The sequence below is a fragment of the Rhincodon typus genome, chromosome 17 (assembly GCF_021869965.1).
Source record: "Rhincodon typus isolate 14 chromosome 17, sRhiTyp1.1, whole genome shotgun sequence".
NCBI classification, from domain to species: Eukaryota; Metazoa; Chordata; class Chondrichthyes; order Orectolobiformes; family Rhincodontidae; genus Rhincodon; species Rhincodon typus.
In genome coordinates this window covers 21,178,567-21,200,358 of record NC_063348.1, presented here as the reverse complement: position 1 = coordinate 21,200,358, position 21,792 = coordinate 21,178,567, and the positions used below count along the sequence as shown (strand labels likewise).

At 40.1% G+C, this 21,792-nt stretch overlaps 1 protein-coding gene and 1 long non-coding RNA gene across 3 annotated transcripts in view; one reads left to right on the top strand and one right to left on the bottom strand.

Moving 5' to 3' along the window:
* Window positions 1-21,792, bottom strand: part of LOC125485282 — a 159,589-nt gene that overhangs the window by 6,487 nt on the left and 131,310 nt on the right. Inside the window, exon 2 of one of the 2 annotated variants that reach the window (XR_007264005.1) lies at window positions 11,224-11,343. The exons of the other annotated variant lie outside the window; for it this stretch is intronic. This is a non-coding gene — a long non-coding RNA (uncharacterized LOC125485282). The remainder of the gene's footprint in view (window positions 1-11,223; window positions 11,344-21,792) is intronic. 2 annotated transcript variants of the gene reach the window in all.
* Window positions 1-21,792, top strand: part of ppp1r32 (protein phosphatase 1, regulatory subunit 32) — a 134,525-nt gene that overhangs the window by 3,565 nt on the left and 109,168 nt on the right. Inside the window, exons 2-3 of the mRNA XM_048607390.1 lie at window positions 11,773-11,879; window positions 15,364-15,481. Coding sequence (XP_048463347.1) covers window positions 11,774-11,879; window positions 15,364-15,481 — 224 coding nt within the window. The 5' untranslated portion in view covers window position 11,773. The remainder of the gene's footprint in view (window positions 1-11,772; window positions 11,880-15,363; window positions 15,482-21,792) is intronic.

Sequence of the window (21,792 nt, the reverse complement as noted above, 5' to 3'; positions counted from 1 at the left end):
TGATAAATTAAACTGCATTTATTTCAATGCAACAGGCCTAACAGGTAAGGCAGATGAATTCAGGGCATGGTTGGGAACATGGGACAGGGATATCATAGCGATTACAGAGACGCTTACAGAGATAAAGTCCTAATGTGCACACATTGGGGGAGGTTTCAAGTTCTAATGCCAGTTTTACCCAGCTTGATAACTCCCAGATTCCAATGCCACAAGGGATCAGATGATCAGAACCCCACAGACTTGGACTGTTTACACAGGGTCTGATTTTCCGGGGAGTTTCAATCTCACGCAGTTTGGCCCCGCTTTTTGTTACGAGTAAAGGGAGCTCTGCATTTCTGAGAGGAGATTCTGGATGTTGTGTCCCTCTGACCTCTGGCGATTGGCTAGGAGAGGGTGGGGTGGTGTCAGATTGGATCCTAGGAGTGTCATATCCGAGTCTGGGTGTGTAAGTGTTGTGGGAGTGATGGAGTTGGGGTGTGTGAGATGAGTATGGTGACTGTTAAGTAGTTACACAGGAATTAGACAATGCATTTAATTGTCTAACTTTTCTTGGTTAAAATATTTCACTTAACTTCATTGGAACCACTCAAAATCTTTGATTGCTATGGAGACCTACAGAGAATACCAGGCTTAAAGGAATTGCCCAGAGGAATATTTAACTTAGGGCAATTTTCTCAGAGTCTCTACTATAGGGTTTCTGTAGGGTCTAGTCTATGTTGGCACGGTGGCTCAGTGGTTAGCACTGCTGCCTCACAACACCAGGGACCTGGATTCGATTCCACCCTCGGGCATCTGTCTGTTTGGAGTTTGCACATTCTCCCCGTGTCTGCGTGGGTTTCCTCCGGGTGCTCCGGTTTCCTCCCACAGTCCAAAGATGTGCAGGCTAGGTGGATTGGTCATGCTAAATTGCCCGTAGTGTTCAGGAATGTGTAGCTTAGGTGGTTTATAGGGGGATGGGTCTGGGTGGGATGCTCCAAGGGTCGGTGTGGACTTGTTGGGCCGAAGGGCCTGTTTCCACACTGTAGGGATTCAATGATCATTCTATGCTATTGAATGTCTGGTCATTGTAAAATCTGTACTCCGACGAATGTAGAGCTCCTGGCCTTTGATTAGTTGGCAGCTCTCAGCAGATACTCTCTGTGCCCTTGGGTCCTTCCACTTGATGAAAGCCTGCTGCTGTGAAGTTAAATGACTGGCACTGAATGGGTCAGCCCTTCCTAAAAAGAGGAGACATTGTGACAGCCCATTTTCGGACTATCAGTGAAACTTTCATCACCTCCACTGAATATGCCCAGAGTCTGCAAAGGAATGGCTGCAAAGTTGAGCGAGTGAGCAAACATTTGTCAGATAGCGGATTATATGTCAAAATATGTGGGTGTCCTCTTTGGTGGCAAGCATAGAAAACATCATATATTATTAAAATGGAGAGACACTGTAGAACATAGCAGTACAGATGGATCTGGGTGTCATCATAAATGAATTGCAAACTGTTAGCACACAGATACAGCAAGGAATTAGGAAGATGAATGGAATGTTGTCCTTTATTGGAATAGAGAGGGAACTTTAACAGTAGTGTAGACTTGTTACCAGCATATATAGTGTTAGTGAGACCACCTAGAGTTATTTTTCAACACAAGAGAAAAATACTGTGGATGCTCCAAGTCTGAAGTAAAAGCAAAGAGAAACAGAGTTAACATTTCAGATTAATAACGTGATCTCTAATTCACTTTCCTATGGCGCATGATCTGCTGTGTAATCTCAGCCTTTGCTGTTTTTATTTCAGTGTACTATGTACAATTTTCGCTCTCTTTATTTAAGGAGGGATATGCTTCCATTGGAGGCAGTTCATGAAAGATTAACTGGGTTGATTTCTGGGACAAGGATGTTGCCTTATGGGGAACAGGCCAGGCCTATAATTATGGGTATTTAGTAGAATGAAAGGTGATTTTATTAAAACGGTGGACAGGGAAGTGGAGTTAGGGTCACAGTCAGACTACCACTGTCTTATTGAATGGCAGAGCAGGTTGGAGATGTTGAATAGCCACTTCAATTTCTGTTTTTTATGATTTCATGATTAAGATCATTCTCAGTTCCAAAAAGGCATGTTCTAATTTGTAGAACCTCCAAAGTTGCCTCAGTTAAGTGTTTCTGACTTGTTCTCTTGTTTGAGTAATTTCAGTTGCTCTTTAATGGCAAGGTGGAGTGGCAAACAGTATTTGAAGAACTTTAGGGACTGCTGCATCTCAGACGCTGTCAGCTGTTTAAACCAAGATGTTATCTGTTAACCCTGAGAAAATTACAAAAATGCAATGTCAAAACACATATCCTTTGTGGTATTCACACATACACAGAGGTACAAAGTTAACAATGGTATAGTGCAAAAGGGAAATAAAACAAAACTGTTTTGAACTTTTGAAAGTTCTTGTGATGTAAAGTTGTAAACTGAGATTATGATTGTTTCACTGGAGACGTAGACAATTAACATCAGTGAATGTCGCAGTTACCCTTTGAGTTCTTGGTATTTTGTTGTTACTTACTAATCCATACTGTCACTGGGTACTCTTTCCTCTTGACAGACAGCGGGAAAGAGAGAGAGTTCCCCAGCCTTTCAGTTCTCCACCCTAAATTCCTCTCTACCAAAAACAGCTTCTTCCCGAAACGTCAGCCTCTCTACTCCTATGATGCTGCTTGGCCTGCTGTGTTCATCCAGCCCTGCACCTTGTTTTCTTGACATACAAGCTTGTTTGTGTATTTTCTTGTGTGATTTAATTGTCTCCAAGCTTGATATTTGCAGGCAATGTTTTAGACTCCAACATGTGAATATTCACATTAAATTGTAAAGTTAAAAATAGGAGATGAGCGTCTTTTCATTTTTTTTTTCTTCCCTGGGAGGTTGACCAACTTCTTTGCATTTAGGTAAAATGTTAGTTTCAGCTCAGCTGTCTGCTGCCTAATCCAGGTCGAAACTTGACAACTTGTTTAATTTAGCTTGTATTAAAATGCTAATTTGAACTGATTGGAGTACAGTTGAAGGCAACAGCTGACATTCTACAGTCATGTTATCACTACTCATGTAAATAAAACTAAATATGCATATTACTCCATTAACAACCTCCTTCAGAAATAATAGGTGTAATTATGTTATTTTCTTTGAAATTAATTCTTTGATTCTCTGAATGGTTGACTGAATTATCAGGACACTTCTACAGAAGTAACGTCATTGCCTGTTACAGTGTGATGTTTTGCAGCTATAATTCAAATTAACACATCTGCAGTGTCCACTAGAGGGCAGAAGAGCAGCAGCAAAGATTGTTGATTCACCAGGTTATGTGATACAATGAGTTCCAATGGCCTGGATCTTCTGTGGAATGGCCCTCATTGTCGGTTTGAAGTTTTTCCATACTTTGACATTGTTCTGTATTTCTTACCCGCTCTTCTGAGCCTGGTTCCTAGAAATGTGGAGCGCAGCTTCTCTCTGAGAGCTCTGGAAAAGCGAGATGGTGTCCAAGGGAGGAGGGGAGAGGAGAGGGCACACACATCCATTTTAAAGGCACCAGCTGCCTTATAGTAAGTTTAAAAATTGTGCTGCATGTTCATAATTTATTACTGTCATTATTTGGGAACTTGGGCTCTAAATAGAGGTAAACAGGTTGTTAATGTCAATTCTGTGAAGGTTTTTTTGAGGGCAAGAAACTAATTTTCTTAGCATCATGTCAAAACAACATTTCCAAGTAATCATGTGATTTAAGCTAAATGCCCAAGCAAGTTACCTGGAGCGATAATTGCTGAAGTTTTTGTTTTCAAATGAACATATGAATCACTACAGAAGTAGGCATTTCAGCCTGCTCTTTAATTCAATAAGACCATTCCAATAAGGCTTGTTTGTATTCTGAACTCCACATTTCCATGCAACCCTAAATATCTATCTACCTCAGCTTTCAAAACCTCCACCACCTCCTGAGGCAAAGAGCTCCAAATATAATGCAGCTGTCTGAGAGAAGACATTTCCTCTCATTTTTACCCGAAAGGGGTGAACCCTTGATTATAACCAATATCCCTTAGTTCTGGACTCACCTAGAAAAGGAAACATTCTTCTCACATTTATCATTCGGGATTTTATATACTTCAATCAAATAATCCCTCACTCTCCTAAACTCCAGTAGAAACAAACCCAGATTGTCCAATCTATCCTCATTCCAGCTATCAGTCTAATAGACCTTCTCTGAAATGCCTCCAATACATTCACATCTTTCCTTAAATAAGGAGACCAAAACTGCACACTGCATTCGGGATTTTCTTTTACCAATGCCCAACACAACAGAAGCATTCACTAATTTAAGGATAACCCGGCAGAGAGAGATGTAGAGGGGACACATACTTGTCCAATTCAGAAAGAACAAATCCTTATCAGCAGAACTCATTTTTGTTTGTGCATCTCGGGGAGAGACAGTAATAAAAAGAATCACATCTGGTGAATGTGCAGAAATTTGTGAAAAGCTAACACTAGCAACATCATTACAATAAGAAATTAAATCACATTTCACTGTGATATTGCTGTGAAATAGGCTTGAAATGTTCCTTCTGTTTGAAAAAGCGAATAAGTTACCTCAATGTCAGTGTTTCAGTTTGTGAGAAATATCCAGACCGGCGCAGTTTGGTTAGAAATCTGTATTAATTATTCAAAAATGGGAAAGCCTTAAGATCTCAGTGGTATGTGAATTTGAGAAAAAGATTTTGCAGCTCATACAACAGGAAATGAGGGAAGAAAGCAGCCAAGTCAAACATACTAATTGGGTAGGGAAGAAACATCTTGCTCTTGAATCTCTATAAAGTGATTGTGCTTGGTATAGATCGGCCTTTTTTTTAATATTTCAACTGTTACATTTAGATAACTTAGTTTTTTTGTATAATAAACACGTTTTATTGTTACTTGCATTTCATGTTTTAGTGAAAGACTGTCAGGTTAAATTCAAAAGAATACAAGTCATTACTTCATATTTCATTCAGGGTTCTGACTTGTCCAATAATAACATCAGTCGACATCAGAGCACTATATATGATGTTAATGTGGATGATGCATTACCCAGAAAATAACATCCTTAAAGACTAAAGCAAGATAAGTTAGCTTAAGTGAGGGATGAAATCAAGTTTATGATAGACAACGACATTATTGAACAGAGTCATAATAGCTGCAGCTCACCAACCATGATGGTACCAAGACCAGATGGATTATGATTGTATATTGATTATCACAAAATCAGTGCAGTAATAAAGGCAGATTCACATCCAATTCCATGGTGAGAAGATGATTGCATGTCCAATCATCTCAATACAGTAGTTTGTTTCAAAAATTGACTTATTGATAGAAAATTTAGCAAGTTCCATAGATGGATACAGCCAAAAATATCAGCTTTTGTCGCACTTGATGGAATTTATTTATGTAAAGTCATGATACTTGGAATGAAAAATGCACCATCAACTTTTCAACCATTAACCAACAAGGTCATTGAAGGATTATGCAAGTGTGAAATATGCATAAATGACTTAGTTGTATTCAGTCAAACCTGGGAAGAACATTTACAACATTTGAATGGACTGTTTGATTGGTTATTAAGTGCCAATTTGGTCATATGTTTGCCATGATTAAATTTACAAAGCTAAAAGCGACTTATTTAGATCACATGGTGGGACAATGTCCGGCATCACCTAGCGAAACAATAAGAAAGGCTATCTTGGAATTTCCTGTACATTAGACAAAACACTATTTTGCAGTAACTTTGCGTGAATGGATTTTATAAGAATTTCATTTGGAATTGCAGCACTGTAGTAGCTCCTTGATGTGTTTATTAAAGAAAGGAAAGAAATGTGAATGGACAAAAGAATATCAGTGTGCTTTTGACAACTTGATAGTTGTACTGATTACTGTAACAAAAATGTAAATTTCTGCCAGAACTTAGGCAGGTCCGACAACATCTGTGAGAAGAAAGCAGAGTTAGTAATTTGAGAGTGAAGACTCTTTATCAGAACTAATAGCAATGAGTGGTGTGCTGAAGTGGCAGGTGACTGGTAGTTCTGAGTCATTTTTGCGGACAGAACATAGGTATCTGCAAAGCAGTCACCCAGTCTACATTTCATCTCTGAAATGTAGAGGAGACCACACTGTGACCACAGTGAATACAGTAGACTAGATTGAATGAAGTTCAGATAAATCATTGCTTCACCTGGAAGGTGTGTCTGGGGCCTGGGATGATAAGGAGGGAGGAAGTAAACAGGCAGGTGTTACACCTTCTGCGATTATATGGGAAGGTGTCGTGAGGGTGTAGGGAAGTGTTGGGAATGTTGGAAAAATATTGTGTGACTTACATTTGACAAGAAATAGGACTGAAATTGTCAGAGAAGCATCTTGATGTTTCTGCTTATAATTCTCTAAAGCAATGATAAAAAACCATGCTTGAAGTAAAGCTATTTTCTAATTAACCTATTCAAGATGTCCTTGTAGATCTTGAACCCAGGCCTCCTGCCTCATAGGTAGAGACATGACCACTGCACCACAAGAGCCCTGAATTAGTCTTTCAGGGATGCCAGCAAGTAGATTAAACCCTCAACCTTTACAGTCTTAGTACTAGACGCAAACCATCTGAGCCAACTTGCCACCACAATGCCCAAAGTAAATAGGGTAATTGGTAAATGTGACCATTTGAAAAGCTGAAAAGCTCAATTCTTAGGATCAGATATAAAAGAGTTAGATAATCGTCCAATTGAAAAGGGGATTGTTGGTCCTGTGGTAAATATGTGGCTGAAATGATTGTAATGTTTTTTGTTGATAGAAACAGAACAGGTTCGGAAAGTAATGGTTGTAAGTGTAGATACTGTAGGGTTTTGCTGTTCTGTTTTTGGCGATGAATCTTTTGCATATTGCATGAAGATTGCGAGTAGGTAAGGTGGAGTTTACAATAGAGTAGATTACATAGGGTCTGTAAATGAAGCTGGTTTGATAGCCATCATAGCCATTCTTTGCATTCTTATATTCATTTGGCTATGTTAATTTAGTTCAATACAGTTCCTCTAAAATTAAAGAGGGTTTGCAAAAATAGTTAAATGCATTTGTGTATAGTTTGGGGAGGGGCTTCCACAGACATTTGTGCAGAATGAACCGTCCTTGGGAAAACACCACGATGCAGAGAGTGCTTAGTAAGTTATGTGTGGATTGAATATAGTGGAGGCACATCTTAAGAGGAAAGTTGCTGTTTAAAGAAGTTGGGAACTACAGCTATAAATGGAAAAGAACTCAGTTTGGAAGGGGTAAATCTTTTATAAGAAATGAGCATATTAATTTGGTAAAGTGATTTTCTTTTCCAAAAACTTGACCCTCATGTTTATCCTCTTTGCTCTCAATGTGTTGACTCCTGCTGGAGTGTGGATCTGTGAGTGGAAGCTGTCTACCAACTCATCTGAGTTATTTCAGATGTGAACTGAGGTAATGACTGCCTGCAGGTGAGTCCACTGTGTGAACATGACAATCTCATCCATCATTCACATACAGATGTACATATATCCTGCATTGTGTGCCAGAGGAAGGAGTTCTTGGCTGCTTTTCTCTACTTGAGACCAACTATATTTCCCCAACTGTTCCCCACCTAATTCTTCAAACTGGCAATCGAACATGGAACCCTTTTCATGCTTTATTGAGTGAGTTGTCTCAGGAGACGGGAGTTAAGCTGCAGCTCTTTTTAACTTCTCAGGCTGCTGGTAGCGGAGAAGCCCAATAGCACACAGTTTTCTTCCAGGAGACTGCAAAGGTCTGCAATTATCTGACACGAATCCTTGAGTCTCGTTGCTGCTGTGTCACGCCCGAGAAGTTTATCCTCTGCTTGTAACCTCTGGGGATTTTGCCTTCTGCAGTTTGTATTTATGTGCTGTGGTACTGACCTAGCTATTGCCGCTGCTGATCTTCTTCCATTTCTGAAATCCAAAATAAATTTGCTGCATTAAAAGTTGGCAGCTGGGAAGCATGGATTGAAGGCAATACGCTTCAAAGTGATGAAAACGACCTACAAAATAACTGAAGCACAATATGACAACAAGCCCTGCATTTCATCCTATCAAGGAAGGAGGAGTGTGTTATCAGCATTTTAAGAATATCTTGGCAATCGTTTGTTTAAGTTCAACTCTTCTGTTGTTTTGATTTCTCTGAGTTCCACAAACGCTGGGATACAGCTCCTCAATTAAGACTGTTCTTGGTTGTGACAACCTCTGTCTCATGAGAAGACAATTTTTGCCATGGTGGTCAACTCTGCATTAAGCAAAGCCTGTTGAAGCTCAGGAACTCTAGTAGCCTGTTCACCGTAGAGATGGTCTTTGTCTATCCAACCATTATCCAACCGATAAACATAGCTGAGCCAACACAAATATATTTGGCCTAGCATTGAGAGAATTAGCATACTCTAGGATCTCTGAGATGATCCCCTTGTCTTGCCAGGGGATGCTAGGGATACTACTGAGCAGGCAAGGCAGGAATTGTTCAGCTTTTTCTCTTACAAAACATGTATGTCCAACTTTCCAGAGGAGTGTACAAAGTACACAGGCTTGATAGACAGCCAGTTTGCTGTTGTTCTGCATTCCCTTACTCAGTTTGGACATCAGCCTTTTTAATGCATGTGTTGATTTTAGCATCAAGTGATAGATTGCTGGTGATTGTGGAAGCCCTAGAAGTGGAAAGCTATCAACAACCTGTAAGGTTACTTTGTTAATGCTGGTAAATGATGGTAAGGCAACACCATGGACCATAATATTTGGCTTCCTGATGGACACTCTGTCCATTTACCATCTGTTAGACTTTAAGCAGCTGTTAGTGCTTCTCATATATTGAGAGTGCATTATGTGTGGATGATATCTCAAAGTATGTTCCATTTAGTTTCTGCACACTGTGAGAGTGCCAGACAGCACCTGATCAAGGAGCTATTGGTTTTATCTGGGTAGGCAGTATAGCTGATTTGATATGAGGACAACATTTCTACTTTGAATGAAAAATATTGAAGTGTTGCATTCCCAGCCTAGTGCATAACAGGGAGTAATCTGTGTCACATTCAGTGCTGGGATAGCTGGATGTGTTGTTAATGTTATGCAGACAATCACAGGAAGTGATGGTCAGATCCAGTTGGTGCCAATGCCCTGATCTTAGATGGAGAGAACACATTCTGAACCATTTATGTTGAACTCCATCAAAGAGTAGTAAGTTCATTGCAGTGAAGCTTACTTCTTGTGCCCAGGTTTCCTCTGAATTTTTTCCCTGTCAGATGAATGTGTAACATTTCTCCTTCAGTGATCTGCTCTCGCAAAACCATAAGACAATAGGAACATAAGTTTTGGAGCAGAATTAGGCCACTTGGTCCATCTAGTTTGCTCTACCATTCGATTATGGCTGATATGTTTTTTCAACCCCAATCTCCAGCCTTCTCCTCATAACTCTCAACCCCCTTACTAATCAAGAACCTATTTGTCTTAAATACACGCAATAACTTGCCTCAATGGCCTTCTGTGGCAATGCATTCCATAGATTCACCACCCTCTGGCTGAAGAGGCATGACTTCTTCTAGGGATGTTCAGCCCATTCAGTTCCATGTAGATCACAGCTGTTTTGTATGATTATTCTACCAACTGCATGTCATCTGTCAGTCTTTTGCACATGATCCTGATATTGCAGTTTGCCCATCAAAGAGTTTGCATCTCCTTTAGTTTTGTTTGCTTTATTCGTTTGCCTGGTGTGGTGGATTACACTCACTTGTTGAACAAAGACTGAACTACAAGCACTAATGCCGATGCCATGATCTCTCCCACCATCAGACACACCTTATGACTTCCAATCTCTATGCTATTTGGCTTGGGATTGTTACTTGCAACTGCTGTCCTTGGTGTAGGCTTTATGCTCTACAGCCAAACTACAGCATCCTACCTTGGGCACAAGACTGTGCAAAAGTTATAGCGAGACTAGGTTGTCCACAATTCAAGGTCACCCTCTTGATCTCCCCTGCTGAGTCCGTAGCATTACATTTTACAATGACATCTTTGAAGGAGTTTCTGGAAAGACTTATTTTAAATGACTGTTTACTTTCAGGCTCTACTCCAGGTTTAATTGTACTCAGAAGTGTGTAGGATTGGTTCCAAAGTAAGTGCTGGAGAAGCCTGCCTACCACATGTCTGTGGCCAACCCTCCTCCTGGGGATGCAAGGGTTTACAAAGTGTCCTTTGCACTCTGGCAGTGCTGCCCAGTGTGTTATGGAAGTGGGGCTGGATCAATGCTCAGAACTGGGCAATCAGGAGTTTCAATAGGCCTAAGGCCAGGCAGCCTACTGGGTACCTATTGTGGGGACTGGATCAGAGTGGGTGGCAAGTTGATGAGTTGGCCACCTGACCCATTTTAGTGCCTCACCCCCGTCGAAAAACGCAGCCAGCAGTAGGGTATAAAATCCAGCCCAAAACATCAAGCTATATTAGTCACTGCTATGGATCCTCATAATGTTAAGCAATGTTAATAATTGTCCTCCATTTTTGGTTGTATAACATTAATTAGATGGGGAGAAACTTGTGTGACTCTTTTTCATCCCATCCACAATGAATTGCTGAATAAAGCTTTGTCTGATTTCCTGGTGCGCATAATAACTTGGCCTATTCTGATGTCTTGTTACTGGGAGCAATGTTCAAGACCGGTTTGGACTAAGGTGATAAAAATCTCTGCCAACTGCTGTCCATGTGAAATTCATTTCAACCATCTTAATTTAGCTTATAGTTGGAGCAAGACACCACAAGACTACATTTGGAACCCATAAATAACCTCTTACCAATTAAGTTCTTTATTTGAAAGGGGTATGATTACTGCACTGTAACAAAAACAAGACAACCAAAGGAACCTTGTCAACTTAAATGAAAATGTCATTCCAAGAGTTGACGATATACTTCAAACCCTCTTCTCTGTCTACCCATCCTGCAGCATCCAGAAATGAGGTTTTAAGACTGAACTGCTCCTGACCTGGTGTTCATTCGAAATTTCACCCACAAAGAGAGTGGATGTGGGAAGTGGAAAGACTCACATTGGCAAACCCAGTGTATCAAAAAGATGATCAAAAGAGCCTAATTAGTTGAGGGTTTTTTAATTGTGGAGATAGTTAGTGAGGCCAGAGAATATTGAACTAAAATTTTGAAATCGAATATTAAAATCTCTTTTACCTTTGTCCATATTGGGCGATGATGCATATTGTAACATACTGACCATTTTTCTCAGCTGAGCTTGATTAACAAAAACGAGAAAGGTAATTGAACCTGGGTCCTCCTTTTCTGTATGGGTGGCTATTGCAACAAGAAAAACAATAACGTCAGAACATTTTACAGAAACTTTCCTGTTGGTAATTAGAAACCAGAGAAGAAAATGAAATGTGCGTCTAGAAATTCTGCTAGTGGGCATTTTAATGCATTCCCCTTGCAATGCATTTTGGTGAAACGTTTCATATGGGCAGAGAAATGGCCAAATGCTATATCAGTGTAAATAAAAATGTTGCTTGTGTTCCTAAATCCCAATGTTGTGTCTTAATTTGAATATAGTTGATTGGAAATTGGCCAGCATTCTGCTATCAATGCAAACACAAACAAAACAATTGGATTAGGGTCTAAATGGTTGGAAATCTAATTAATGATCTCCACCTAATTTCAAAAAAATCTAGCCTCTAGTCTATGTACTAATATATAAAAATCTTTTATTTTCAAATATATTTGCTGCAGAATGGCTTTGATTTCAGTGGATCACACACCGCACTATACAAAAACAAGCTTTGGAGCAGATGCCAACCTTCTGAAATTCTATTCCACAACATATTCCACATCGTATGGTAAGAGAATGCAAAGTAATCTGTAGTGGTGCTGAGGCTTCTTTTGGAAGAGATGAGAGCTTGATGTAAGAGTCTGCAGTTGAATCATCAGCCCATAAATTTGGCATCTTCTGAGAAAGTTAGTGATTTAAAGTATTCAAACAACAATATCGTGCCAAGTGCAAAGATCTGTAGGCTTTAAATCATACAGTATCCCAAAGAGCTGCAGATAGTCTAGGACTAAAAGGGAACTCACGTTAGAGGCTGAATAGTGTGACTGGGCCTGCAGGTAGTTCAAATCCAGCCCAGGTTGATGGGCACAAACTCTATTATGTCACCATGATTTTAAGGTTCCTATGTGAAATGGTGTCGGACCATGCCAAGCTATTTTACTGCACACCTATACCCTTGTCCTATGGTGTCATGTAAATTGAAGTGAAATTGGCTGTTTTCCTTAGTGAAGCCTATTTTACAAAGCCCATTCAACAGCCACCATTCCACCCTCTCACTGGCTACAATCTCAGGCTGAACTGAGCTAATTGTCTTCTTTGACCCTGAGGTGAACTTCTGATTTTAATCTTTTCCATCACCAAGATTGCCTATTTCAATCTCTGTCCCTGCCTCAGCTTCTCAGCTGCTGAGACTTTGGGAGTTGTAGCCCAGAGCAATTCCCCTGCTACATTATTCCCCTGCTATATTCCTCTCTGGGTTAGGTATTAATTTTCATCCTGTAAAACAGTGTGGATGTTTTGAGTTCTGCATTTAAATGTTTGCTGCCTTTATTGCATTTTTTAAAAAGGTCTTGCAGATATTTGTGGGGAAGTCTTTGTAAGCTTCTCCTGACTTCATGTTGTACCTTCATGAATGGCCACTTGTAGCTGTTTGTAGCATTTCTATATATTTTCACTGATTTCTTTCCAGAGAACCTCTTGTTGAAATGCGAGTCAGTTTTTTGTTTCAACCAAGAATAGGAGACCCTATGAATATGCCAACAGTTGCAGATATCTCCCAGAAATATTTGCAAAGAGTATTCCTGTAGAATCTTTGAAAACTGTGTGCATGAATCTGTGCTCCATGGATGAAAAAAAGTGCTCAGGATTAGACTGAAGAAATAGACATTACTGTTGGGAGTTCACTCTGCTTCATAACCTCTACAAAGGACAGCTGGCTCCCACTTTAAAAATAAACTCCTTAAACTAATTTTTAAATATTGAAGACTTTAGGCTCCAAATGGTAGTCTCCTGGCTTCTGTGATGACATTTGACAAATGTTTAATGGCTTGTATTACTGAGTCAGCTCTTTGTCAGGAGGTCAGCTTTTTAATTACTGGTGTATTGTGAAATTATGAGTATTTTATAAATAATCTGTTCATCCAGGAAAATCTTTAAGATTGTTACCTCTAATGGTAATTTGCTAAGTGTATGCAGTATCATGTCTTCCACTGAGGTACACGGTCCCAGGAATGGAATGGGAGGGGGAAGGGTGGTTCCATGTTCAATTCCAGTAATCTCCTGACCTTGCCCCTATGAAAACACTGAACAGCTCCAAACAAAGTCACAAATAACATTGTCTGTACTGACCAGGGTGCATTTATCCTTCTCAACTTCTTTGACGTTTCAGCAACTGTTGGTATTATCTAACATAATTCTTCTCTGATATTTATGCTTTATTGTCCGGTGTGGCCTTTTCTTGATTCTATCACTAATCACATTATTGTCAAAATATTTTGAGAAATTATTTCGCCCCCTGTCCCCATGCTATTACTTTTTGAACCTAGCATGGACCTATGTGTAATCCTTCACAAAACCTCTTATTCATTTTAGACTGTCCTTGGGGGACATCATCGAAAATGACATACGCCATGGACATCCATCTCCCTGTCAATTCTCTCAAACTCTCTGCTCCTTGTGTTCTCTGACTACTTGTTTAACATCCAGCCTTGGTTTAGCTGCAGTTCCCTCCAGTTAAACATTGGAAAGATCAAGCTCATCCTGTTTTATCCTCATTCTGCACCTTTGTCCCTCCCTTGCCACTATCTCAGATTGAACTAAATTGTTCACAACTTTGATGTTCAATTTGACTCTGAGTTATGACTAAGCTTTTACTATGTAAGCTCTCTGTCACAAAGACTGTCTCCTTTGACCTCCAAAACATGTTCGTCTCCTGACTTGTGCTTCACCACACTTGCTGCTCGTGCTCACATCCGTGCCTTTGTCAACTCCAAATACAACCAATTCAGTGCTATTTAATACTTTTTTATGACTTCTTTTTATTTCTGCAGTTTACCCCCCAATCCCAACCACCAACACTACCCCATCCCAAAGCGATGAAACCATCCCTGAGCTACTCCACCACTTCCTCAACAGAACCAAAATTTTCTGGACTTAGGTAAAACCCATATGTTTGGCTAAGTTTTAGTCACCTCTCTTACTATCCCTTTCTTTGCCTCAGTGTCCATTTTCATCCGATGATGTCTCCATGAGACATGGGATATTATTGCTAAATGAAAGGCACAGTTTCATGTAAACTGGGACAACAGTGCAGAAGTTCCTACTGGCTCCAGCATCTCTGTCTTTCAAATGGATGGAAATCAAGATTTGTATAAGTTTCCACTGTTGATTTTTTTTCCAGAGACTGTTGTAAAGCCCGCACTTCAGTGTTCAGCAGGACTCTGTTTGACTATGGAATCATTGCTTGCTGATTCTCACTGATACATGAAGAAAAACTGTTTGGGTGAAATATTGTAGGTGTTGGCTGTTACTATGGATCCGAAAATCACAACTACTGGAAGTGTGGAGACTAAACTTTACATCATCTTCACCTCCCACATTGCCATTGTTGTAAAATCTGTTGCAGTATTAAGAGAGCAGATAAACAAAGTTAATACAGTTTAGCTCTTTGGCTCAATTACTTTTAGCCTACAGAACTTATAAGAGCTTTTAGGTTCTGTTTCTGTTGTACTTAACCTCTATTATTTGAAGATGTGTTGCTATTGCTTGTCATGTCACGTCCAATGCCTTCTCATCAGAAACAAAAGGTGATTTTAGCACTTAGCAAATTTGCCATTAGTATATGCCTAGATAGCATCTACTACAGATCACACATTGTTGCCAATTAAAGTTGTGGGCCATGAGTGCTCAATTTATAATTAGGCATTCCCAGCAGGTACGGCTTTAATGGGTTTATTATTAATATCACATATGATTTCAGCTTATTAGATAAGGTAACGGAAAGTTGACCAAATCATTTATAATGCTCAAACAGTACCTCCAAAAAATGCTTCAGCTTGCATCTCTCATTTTCAATGCTTATTGGAAGGGATGCAAAAATGAGATTGTTCTGGCCCAAATTAAATCTGTTATTTGCAAGTGTACTGATTGGCACCAATTCCAGTCATGGAAAAGTTTACAATATGCCAAGTGGAGGAAACTTAATTAAGCTGGAAACAGAATGAAAAATCAAGGATCAAATTTCTAACACAAATCATGATGTATTTGTGTTCCAGGTCATGAAGGATTTGAACCCAGAAAATGCGAGGAATATGGGTCTGGATATGTGACCAATCAAAGACCTGTTTTATGCTACTCATCATCTTTAGACAGATTAGACAACCCAATCCTTGGGTAAGAGGGATTTTCTAAGAATGGTTAATTGGAAAACCTGTCAGGGCACCGCAGTGTGCAACAATCGAAGTGGACAGATATAGAGGAGACAATACAATTTCTATTTTCTCTTTAGTTTGTTTTCTGTGCCCAGACCATGTTGCAAGAAGTGAGAGTGTGTTTCCCAGGGAAATGGGCTACATGGGATGGGGTGGGTGTCTTTCTGGTACAACTTTGCATAAGTTGAATGAAGTAAGACTCCTAGCTGCCCTATGCCTCTAACTCTTGTTCAGTTCTCCAAGTCCTTTTACATTCTAGATAACTAGGAGCCAAATAAAAACTAAATATGGGAGCCTGTCTTGGAGACCATTGAAGGACTCGTGCAGTTTAATTTTTGTAAAGATTAATTTATAATAACTAAATAAATCAGTGGCTATCATTGCCTTCATTGCCTTTCCTATTTATCACAAAATTCACATAATTACATGAATAATGTTACATGAGGCACATCTTTATATATGCAGTAATCTTTAATTTCTTCCAAAATGTTTTTACTAATAGTTTTCTCTGTCTACATTTAGAATAGAAATTTTCAATGCAAACTTATTTTTCCACATATATGCCCCTGGCAGATTCATAAAATTACCTTGTGACTTGAGCTATTTTCATTATAAGTTTGAAATTAGAAAATTACAATATAATTATATATCAAGAATAAAAAGGAGGCATATGTTAGTTATAGATAAGAGATAGGATTTACATGCATTTGGAGAGGCGAGGACTGATTAGGGATAATCAGCATGGCTTTTTGCTGGGAAATCGTGTCTCACAAACTTGTTTGAGTTTTTGGAGGACGTAAACTAAAAGGTAGATTGGGGCAGGGTGGTAGATATTGTCTGCATGGACTATAGTAAAGCCTTTAACAAGGTTCCGCATGGTAGACTGACTAGTAAAGTTATATCACATGGGATTCAGGGAGGCCTTGTCAATTAAATACAAAATTGGCTTGACAGTAGGAGACAGACGGTGATGCTGGAAGGTTGTTTTTCAGACTAGAGGCCTGTGACCAGTGGTGTTCCACAGGGATTGGTGCTGGGTCCAGTGTTCTTTATCACTTATAGAAATGATTTGGATGAGAATTTAGTTTAGTAATTTTGTGGATGACACCAAAATTGGTCATATAGTGAACAATGAGGAAGGTTATCTAAGATTACAAAGGGATCTTGATCAATTGGGACAATGGCTGAGGAGTGGCAGATGGAGTTCAATTTGAATGAATGTGAGGAATTGCAGTTTGGTTAGATAAACAAGGGCAGGACTTATACAGTTAATGGGAGGGCCCTGGGTAGCGTTGTCAAACAGAGAGACCTAAGGGTTCAGGTATATAGTTCTTTGAAAGATGCATCACAGGTTGACAGGATGGTTTAGCAAACTTGGCTTCATTGATCAGACCATTGATTGTAGGAGTTGGGATGTCAGGTTGAGCTTGTACAGGACTTTGGTGAGGCCACTTACGGAGCAGTTCTGGTTGCTGTGTTATGTCCAGTTCTGGTTGCTGTGCTGTAGAAAGAATTAAATTGGAGAGGGTTCTGAAAAGATTTACAAAGAAATTGCTGGGACTGGAGGATTTGAGTTTTAAGGAGATGTGGGATAGCCTGGGACTTTTTTCACTGGAGCATTGGAGGTTGAGAGGTAACCTTATAGAAATTTACAAAATCATAAGGGGCATAGGTAAGCTGAATAGCAAAGGTCTTTTCCCTAGGGTAGGGGAGTCCAAGACTAGAGGGCATAATTTTAAGGTGAGAGGAGAAATATTTAAAAGGGACCTGTGGGGCAACGTTTTCACACAGAGTGTGGTTCGTATGTGGAATGAACTGCCAGAGGAAGTGGCAGATGCAGGTACTGTTATAATATTTAAAAGACACTAGGACAAGCACATAGATAGGAATGGTTTAGAGAGATACGGGCCAAATGCAGGAAACCTGGTCTGTAGGGTCAGTTTCTGTGCTGTATGACTCTATGACTCGGGGGTTGTTTAGGAGCAACTTGCTCAACTACCTCTAGCATCTGTATAAAATTAGAAATCTGAAACTAGAAGTAATGCAATTAATTGCCCTGTGAATGATTAATGCCCCAGAGGTCTTTCTACTTAGAGCTCTGCATGGCATGTTAGTGCTGTATGCCTGAAATACACAGAAAGTTTCTGTTATCTGATATTTGAATTTGGTGAATTACAGGTAATCCTTTAGGTGACATTTTGCAGTCCTTTACAATACTTCCACTCTGACCTGGACAGAGGAATTAAATGTGTGTATCTCTCCCGGAGGGAAATAAGTGGCCATGTAAATAATGTCTAATTGTACATCCACCTCAGTGTGTTTGTAGGTAGAATTTCACAGGACACGTTGGACGATATTTTGTATAATTCACAGCAGGGAGGGCTAAGAGAGCCTCGAGTTCAACGTGTCTTATAGAATGGGAAGCACAGTACTGAACATTAGCGTCAGCATTCAATAAAGATTGAGCAAGAAACAATAACATTGGGCTGCATCTTACCAGACATTAGCTAAATGTCATTTCTGCCGAGTTTCATGGAGGCAAGTTTACTGATGTTATCATCCCAAACTCTAGCTGGATTCTACCATTGACAATAAGCAGACTTACTCACCGCTACCAGAACATCCTTGGATACCTGATGCCAGTGCCTTATATAAAGGCTGTTGCATACCTAGTCAACAACTGGCAGTCCAGAGTTGCCCTGCACGTTTGGAGATAATTACCCTGGACATGGCAGACAAGGTGAAATTGGTGCCCCACTTTGTGGATGGAGATTTGGATGTCCTGGTGGATCGGGCAGTGTAGGGAATGGACATCTGTTTCCTCAAGGAGTGGTAGAGGAGGCCATGACACTAGACCCTACTAGCTTGGTCCAAGGTTGCTACCCAAGTCGGCACATTCTGTACAGTCTGGACAATTGCCCACCATTGCTGAAAGAAAGTCAATGACTTTGTCCACACTCTTGGAATAAGTGCCAACATCTCTCTGCTACCTCACACTTACTCTCTGCTACTGCACCCATCCCCCGCCAAGGCTCATGTTCTACCACTCCTACTGTTGCCTGCAACTTCTTCCCTCTCTCATCCTCACACACTTTCAGTTCTGCCATAGAAATTTGTGCCAAGAGTGCAGGTCCCATGGGGATAAACATGTGACGTAACTGCTGCTCCCATGCATCCCCAGCTTCCATCTGCAATCATGCACTGGCCTGTCAATTAATACCATCCAGTGGACAGTATGCCAGCAGAGTGGGCTTGTCATTTTCAACTGGGTGAGCTCAAGGATGGAGGTGTTGGATAGGCAGGGCCATTGCACTGCATCACCATCCTCTTGAACTGTAGGAAACACCAGGGCCTACTTGGTCTGGTATGGCAGAGGAAAACCAATTCCTGGTTCAATTAGAAGAGTTTCTTGTAGTTACCAAGGTCTAGTTTATTGCCTTTTAGCAAATAGTCAAAGGTAGCATTGATATGATAGACATTGTTACAGAGACTTTGATGTTAGTTCTCACTTCTTCAATATCCTAAGCTATTTGCCCACAACTTTATATGACACCATCCTAATGGGCGGTGCTTATGTCACTCCTCAATATTGACCCTTTCAGAGTCATTTACAGCAGGAAGTTGCTGTGGTAGGATGTTTAAAGGATGATTCAGCGTCCACAAACAAGGAACTTAGATGAGAAGGCCCGAGGGAACAGAAAGTCATCAAGTGAAGGTAAGCTGCAGGCAAAAGGGTCAGCCATGATCCTGTTCATCTCATTGTACCTGAGTAAGCATTAGCCACTGGAAGCTGAGGAGTAAAGCTCAAGAGATTGCGGAGAATCAAACAATGGCTGATGAAATTGGAACAGGAAGTGGTTTTCCTCTGAGAGGCATGCACAGACCACTTGACAGTTTAGTGATAAACCCTCCTTCAGGCTCTCATTGAACTGTAAGAGGAATGTTTCCTGTGGAATGGCCAGGGAGAATGTCTCATCTGATCCAGAAATCCTAGATGGTGTTGGCAGATGTAGTCAGTGTCCAAGGAATAATGGGTCATAATGGGGAATGTACGAAAGAATGCAAAGAGAGTGTAGGAGAATATAAAGGGCCTATATAGTGAGTTCTGAGGAAGGGTCACTGGACCCGAAACATTAACTGCTTTTTCCTTCACAGATGCTGCCAGACCTGCTGAGTTTTTCCAGAAATTTCTGTTTTGTTTCCTATATAGTGGAGTGGGCATAGATTTGATAGATGCTGTTCAGTAGAGACTAATATGAAGTGTTATCATTTAGTAAATAGGAAATGTTTCCACAATGCTAATATGCTTAGCAGAATCCCTTGCTGCCTTCATTCTGTTGAGAATGTTCCTATTACCACCACAGGTACCTTATGTTCAATCGTACAACAGACTGCCCAGTCAGCCCCGTTTGATGATTATAATGTATGGTGTGTCATTCCTATGTACTTTAATATCATTTATTTTAGATTTTAGATTTAGAATTTATATTTTGAACAAGTGGCATGTGGGTTTTTGTCTCTATCTATGGGGGGAGATGTTCAATGAGTAATTTTTCAATATGTCTGGAACGGTCTTTTATAAAAAAATAACTGATATGGGAGAGATATTAGCTTGCTTTAAGTTTAGAAGGATTTTCTTTTTTTTGTTTTGCTTAGGGGAAAGACCCATACCTTGGAAAGCTTTTGGAGTTTATTTATAGGCATCCTGGTTTAAGTTAGATGTATGAAACACTTTCTCCTGGAGAAAGAGATAGTAGGAACGCAGATGCTGGAGAATCTGAGATAACAAGGTGTAGAGCTGGATGAACACAGCAGGCCAAGCAGCATCAGCCTTCCTGCTCCTCTGATGCTGCTTGGCCTGCTGTGTTCATCCAGCTCTACACCTTGTTATCCTAGAGAAAGAAGTTAGTTTAGACCAGTTAAGAAATAGGTTTAATTGTTTTAGTTGAAAATACAGAGGAAGAGTCTTTGGGTGGAGCCCTGGAGGGATTATTCAAAGTTGAGAATGTCTAAGCCCAATTGTGTGATTAACCAAGGAAGAGGCTACCAAACTGTCAATACTGGGCATTGGAAGAAACAGCTAAGTTTAATTTATAAATGTGATAGAGAAGCAAGCTCTCTCTAGTGCTCGCTATGGTAATGCGATAGTGTTTGGATCGGTGGGATTGTATTTTTACTGTGTGTTTTGAAACATTTCAAGTTGTGTTATACGTAAATAGCTCAGTTATTCTATTTTGTCTTTTTTTTTGTGTAATAAACTTCTGTTTCATTGTTAAAACCAAATCTGCAGCATTTATTTCAGTGAAAGCCCAACTCATTAAATTTTAAAAAGGTATGATCTACCAAGCCAGATTTCAGTCTGAGATCTAACTTTTTCAGTAATAATATCAGCAGGGATCATAACAAATTGGGAAAATCATGATGCAGACCTCATGAGACTTTCTGTCAGGATGATGCCACGTGGTCTATCTAGCTGTTTTGCTGAATTAATGGCATATTTATTTGTATGTGATGGACAGGTGGGTCTAGATATGTGGCCATCTCATATTTCACAATGGGTGTTCGTTAAACTGAGGCAGTGTACTGTATGTCACTTATGCAATAAAGCAATGTCACAATTTCTCAGGCATTTCCACAGTGATAGTCTCTCGGTCAGCACTTGCATCTTACTCTGAACTTATTTTGACTTTTCCTCTTTTACAATATATCAGAAGATCATCCAAATAAGCAGTTTGTAAATTTGTTTTATGTCCAGATATGATTAATTTCCTATCTGCAAAACAGGGAAATAAAAGATAGATACCTGTGATCAACATTCCTTCCAAACTATATGGGTGAGCGGCCATGCAGCAGTCCAATGCTTAGTCCACAGGGGACCAACAGGGTGCTAACAACAAGCAACCCCTTTAAGATGTGGGGTCATGTGGACATCTTAAAGAGACTGGAAGAACAAACAATGCGCAGTGAGGAGAAATGAAAGTGACCATTGTGTTTGATGCAGATATCACTCTTCCTTTGCAATCCTTGTAGATAGTTTCTAATCACCCTGTTCGGAGGTGCCATTACATACCTCTGGATGGGGCAAGAGTTGCACCCAGGCTTCCTGGCATTGTGGTACTGATAATACCACTGTGCCATAAGAGGCTTTTGCATTCCTTGTTACTTAGGGTTTGTGTGAGGGATATGAATGTCACTGGCAAAGCCAGAATTTGTTGCCCATCCCTGACTGAAATTGTAAACTGAAGGAAATAAACAGTAGTGAAAAGGGTGAGC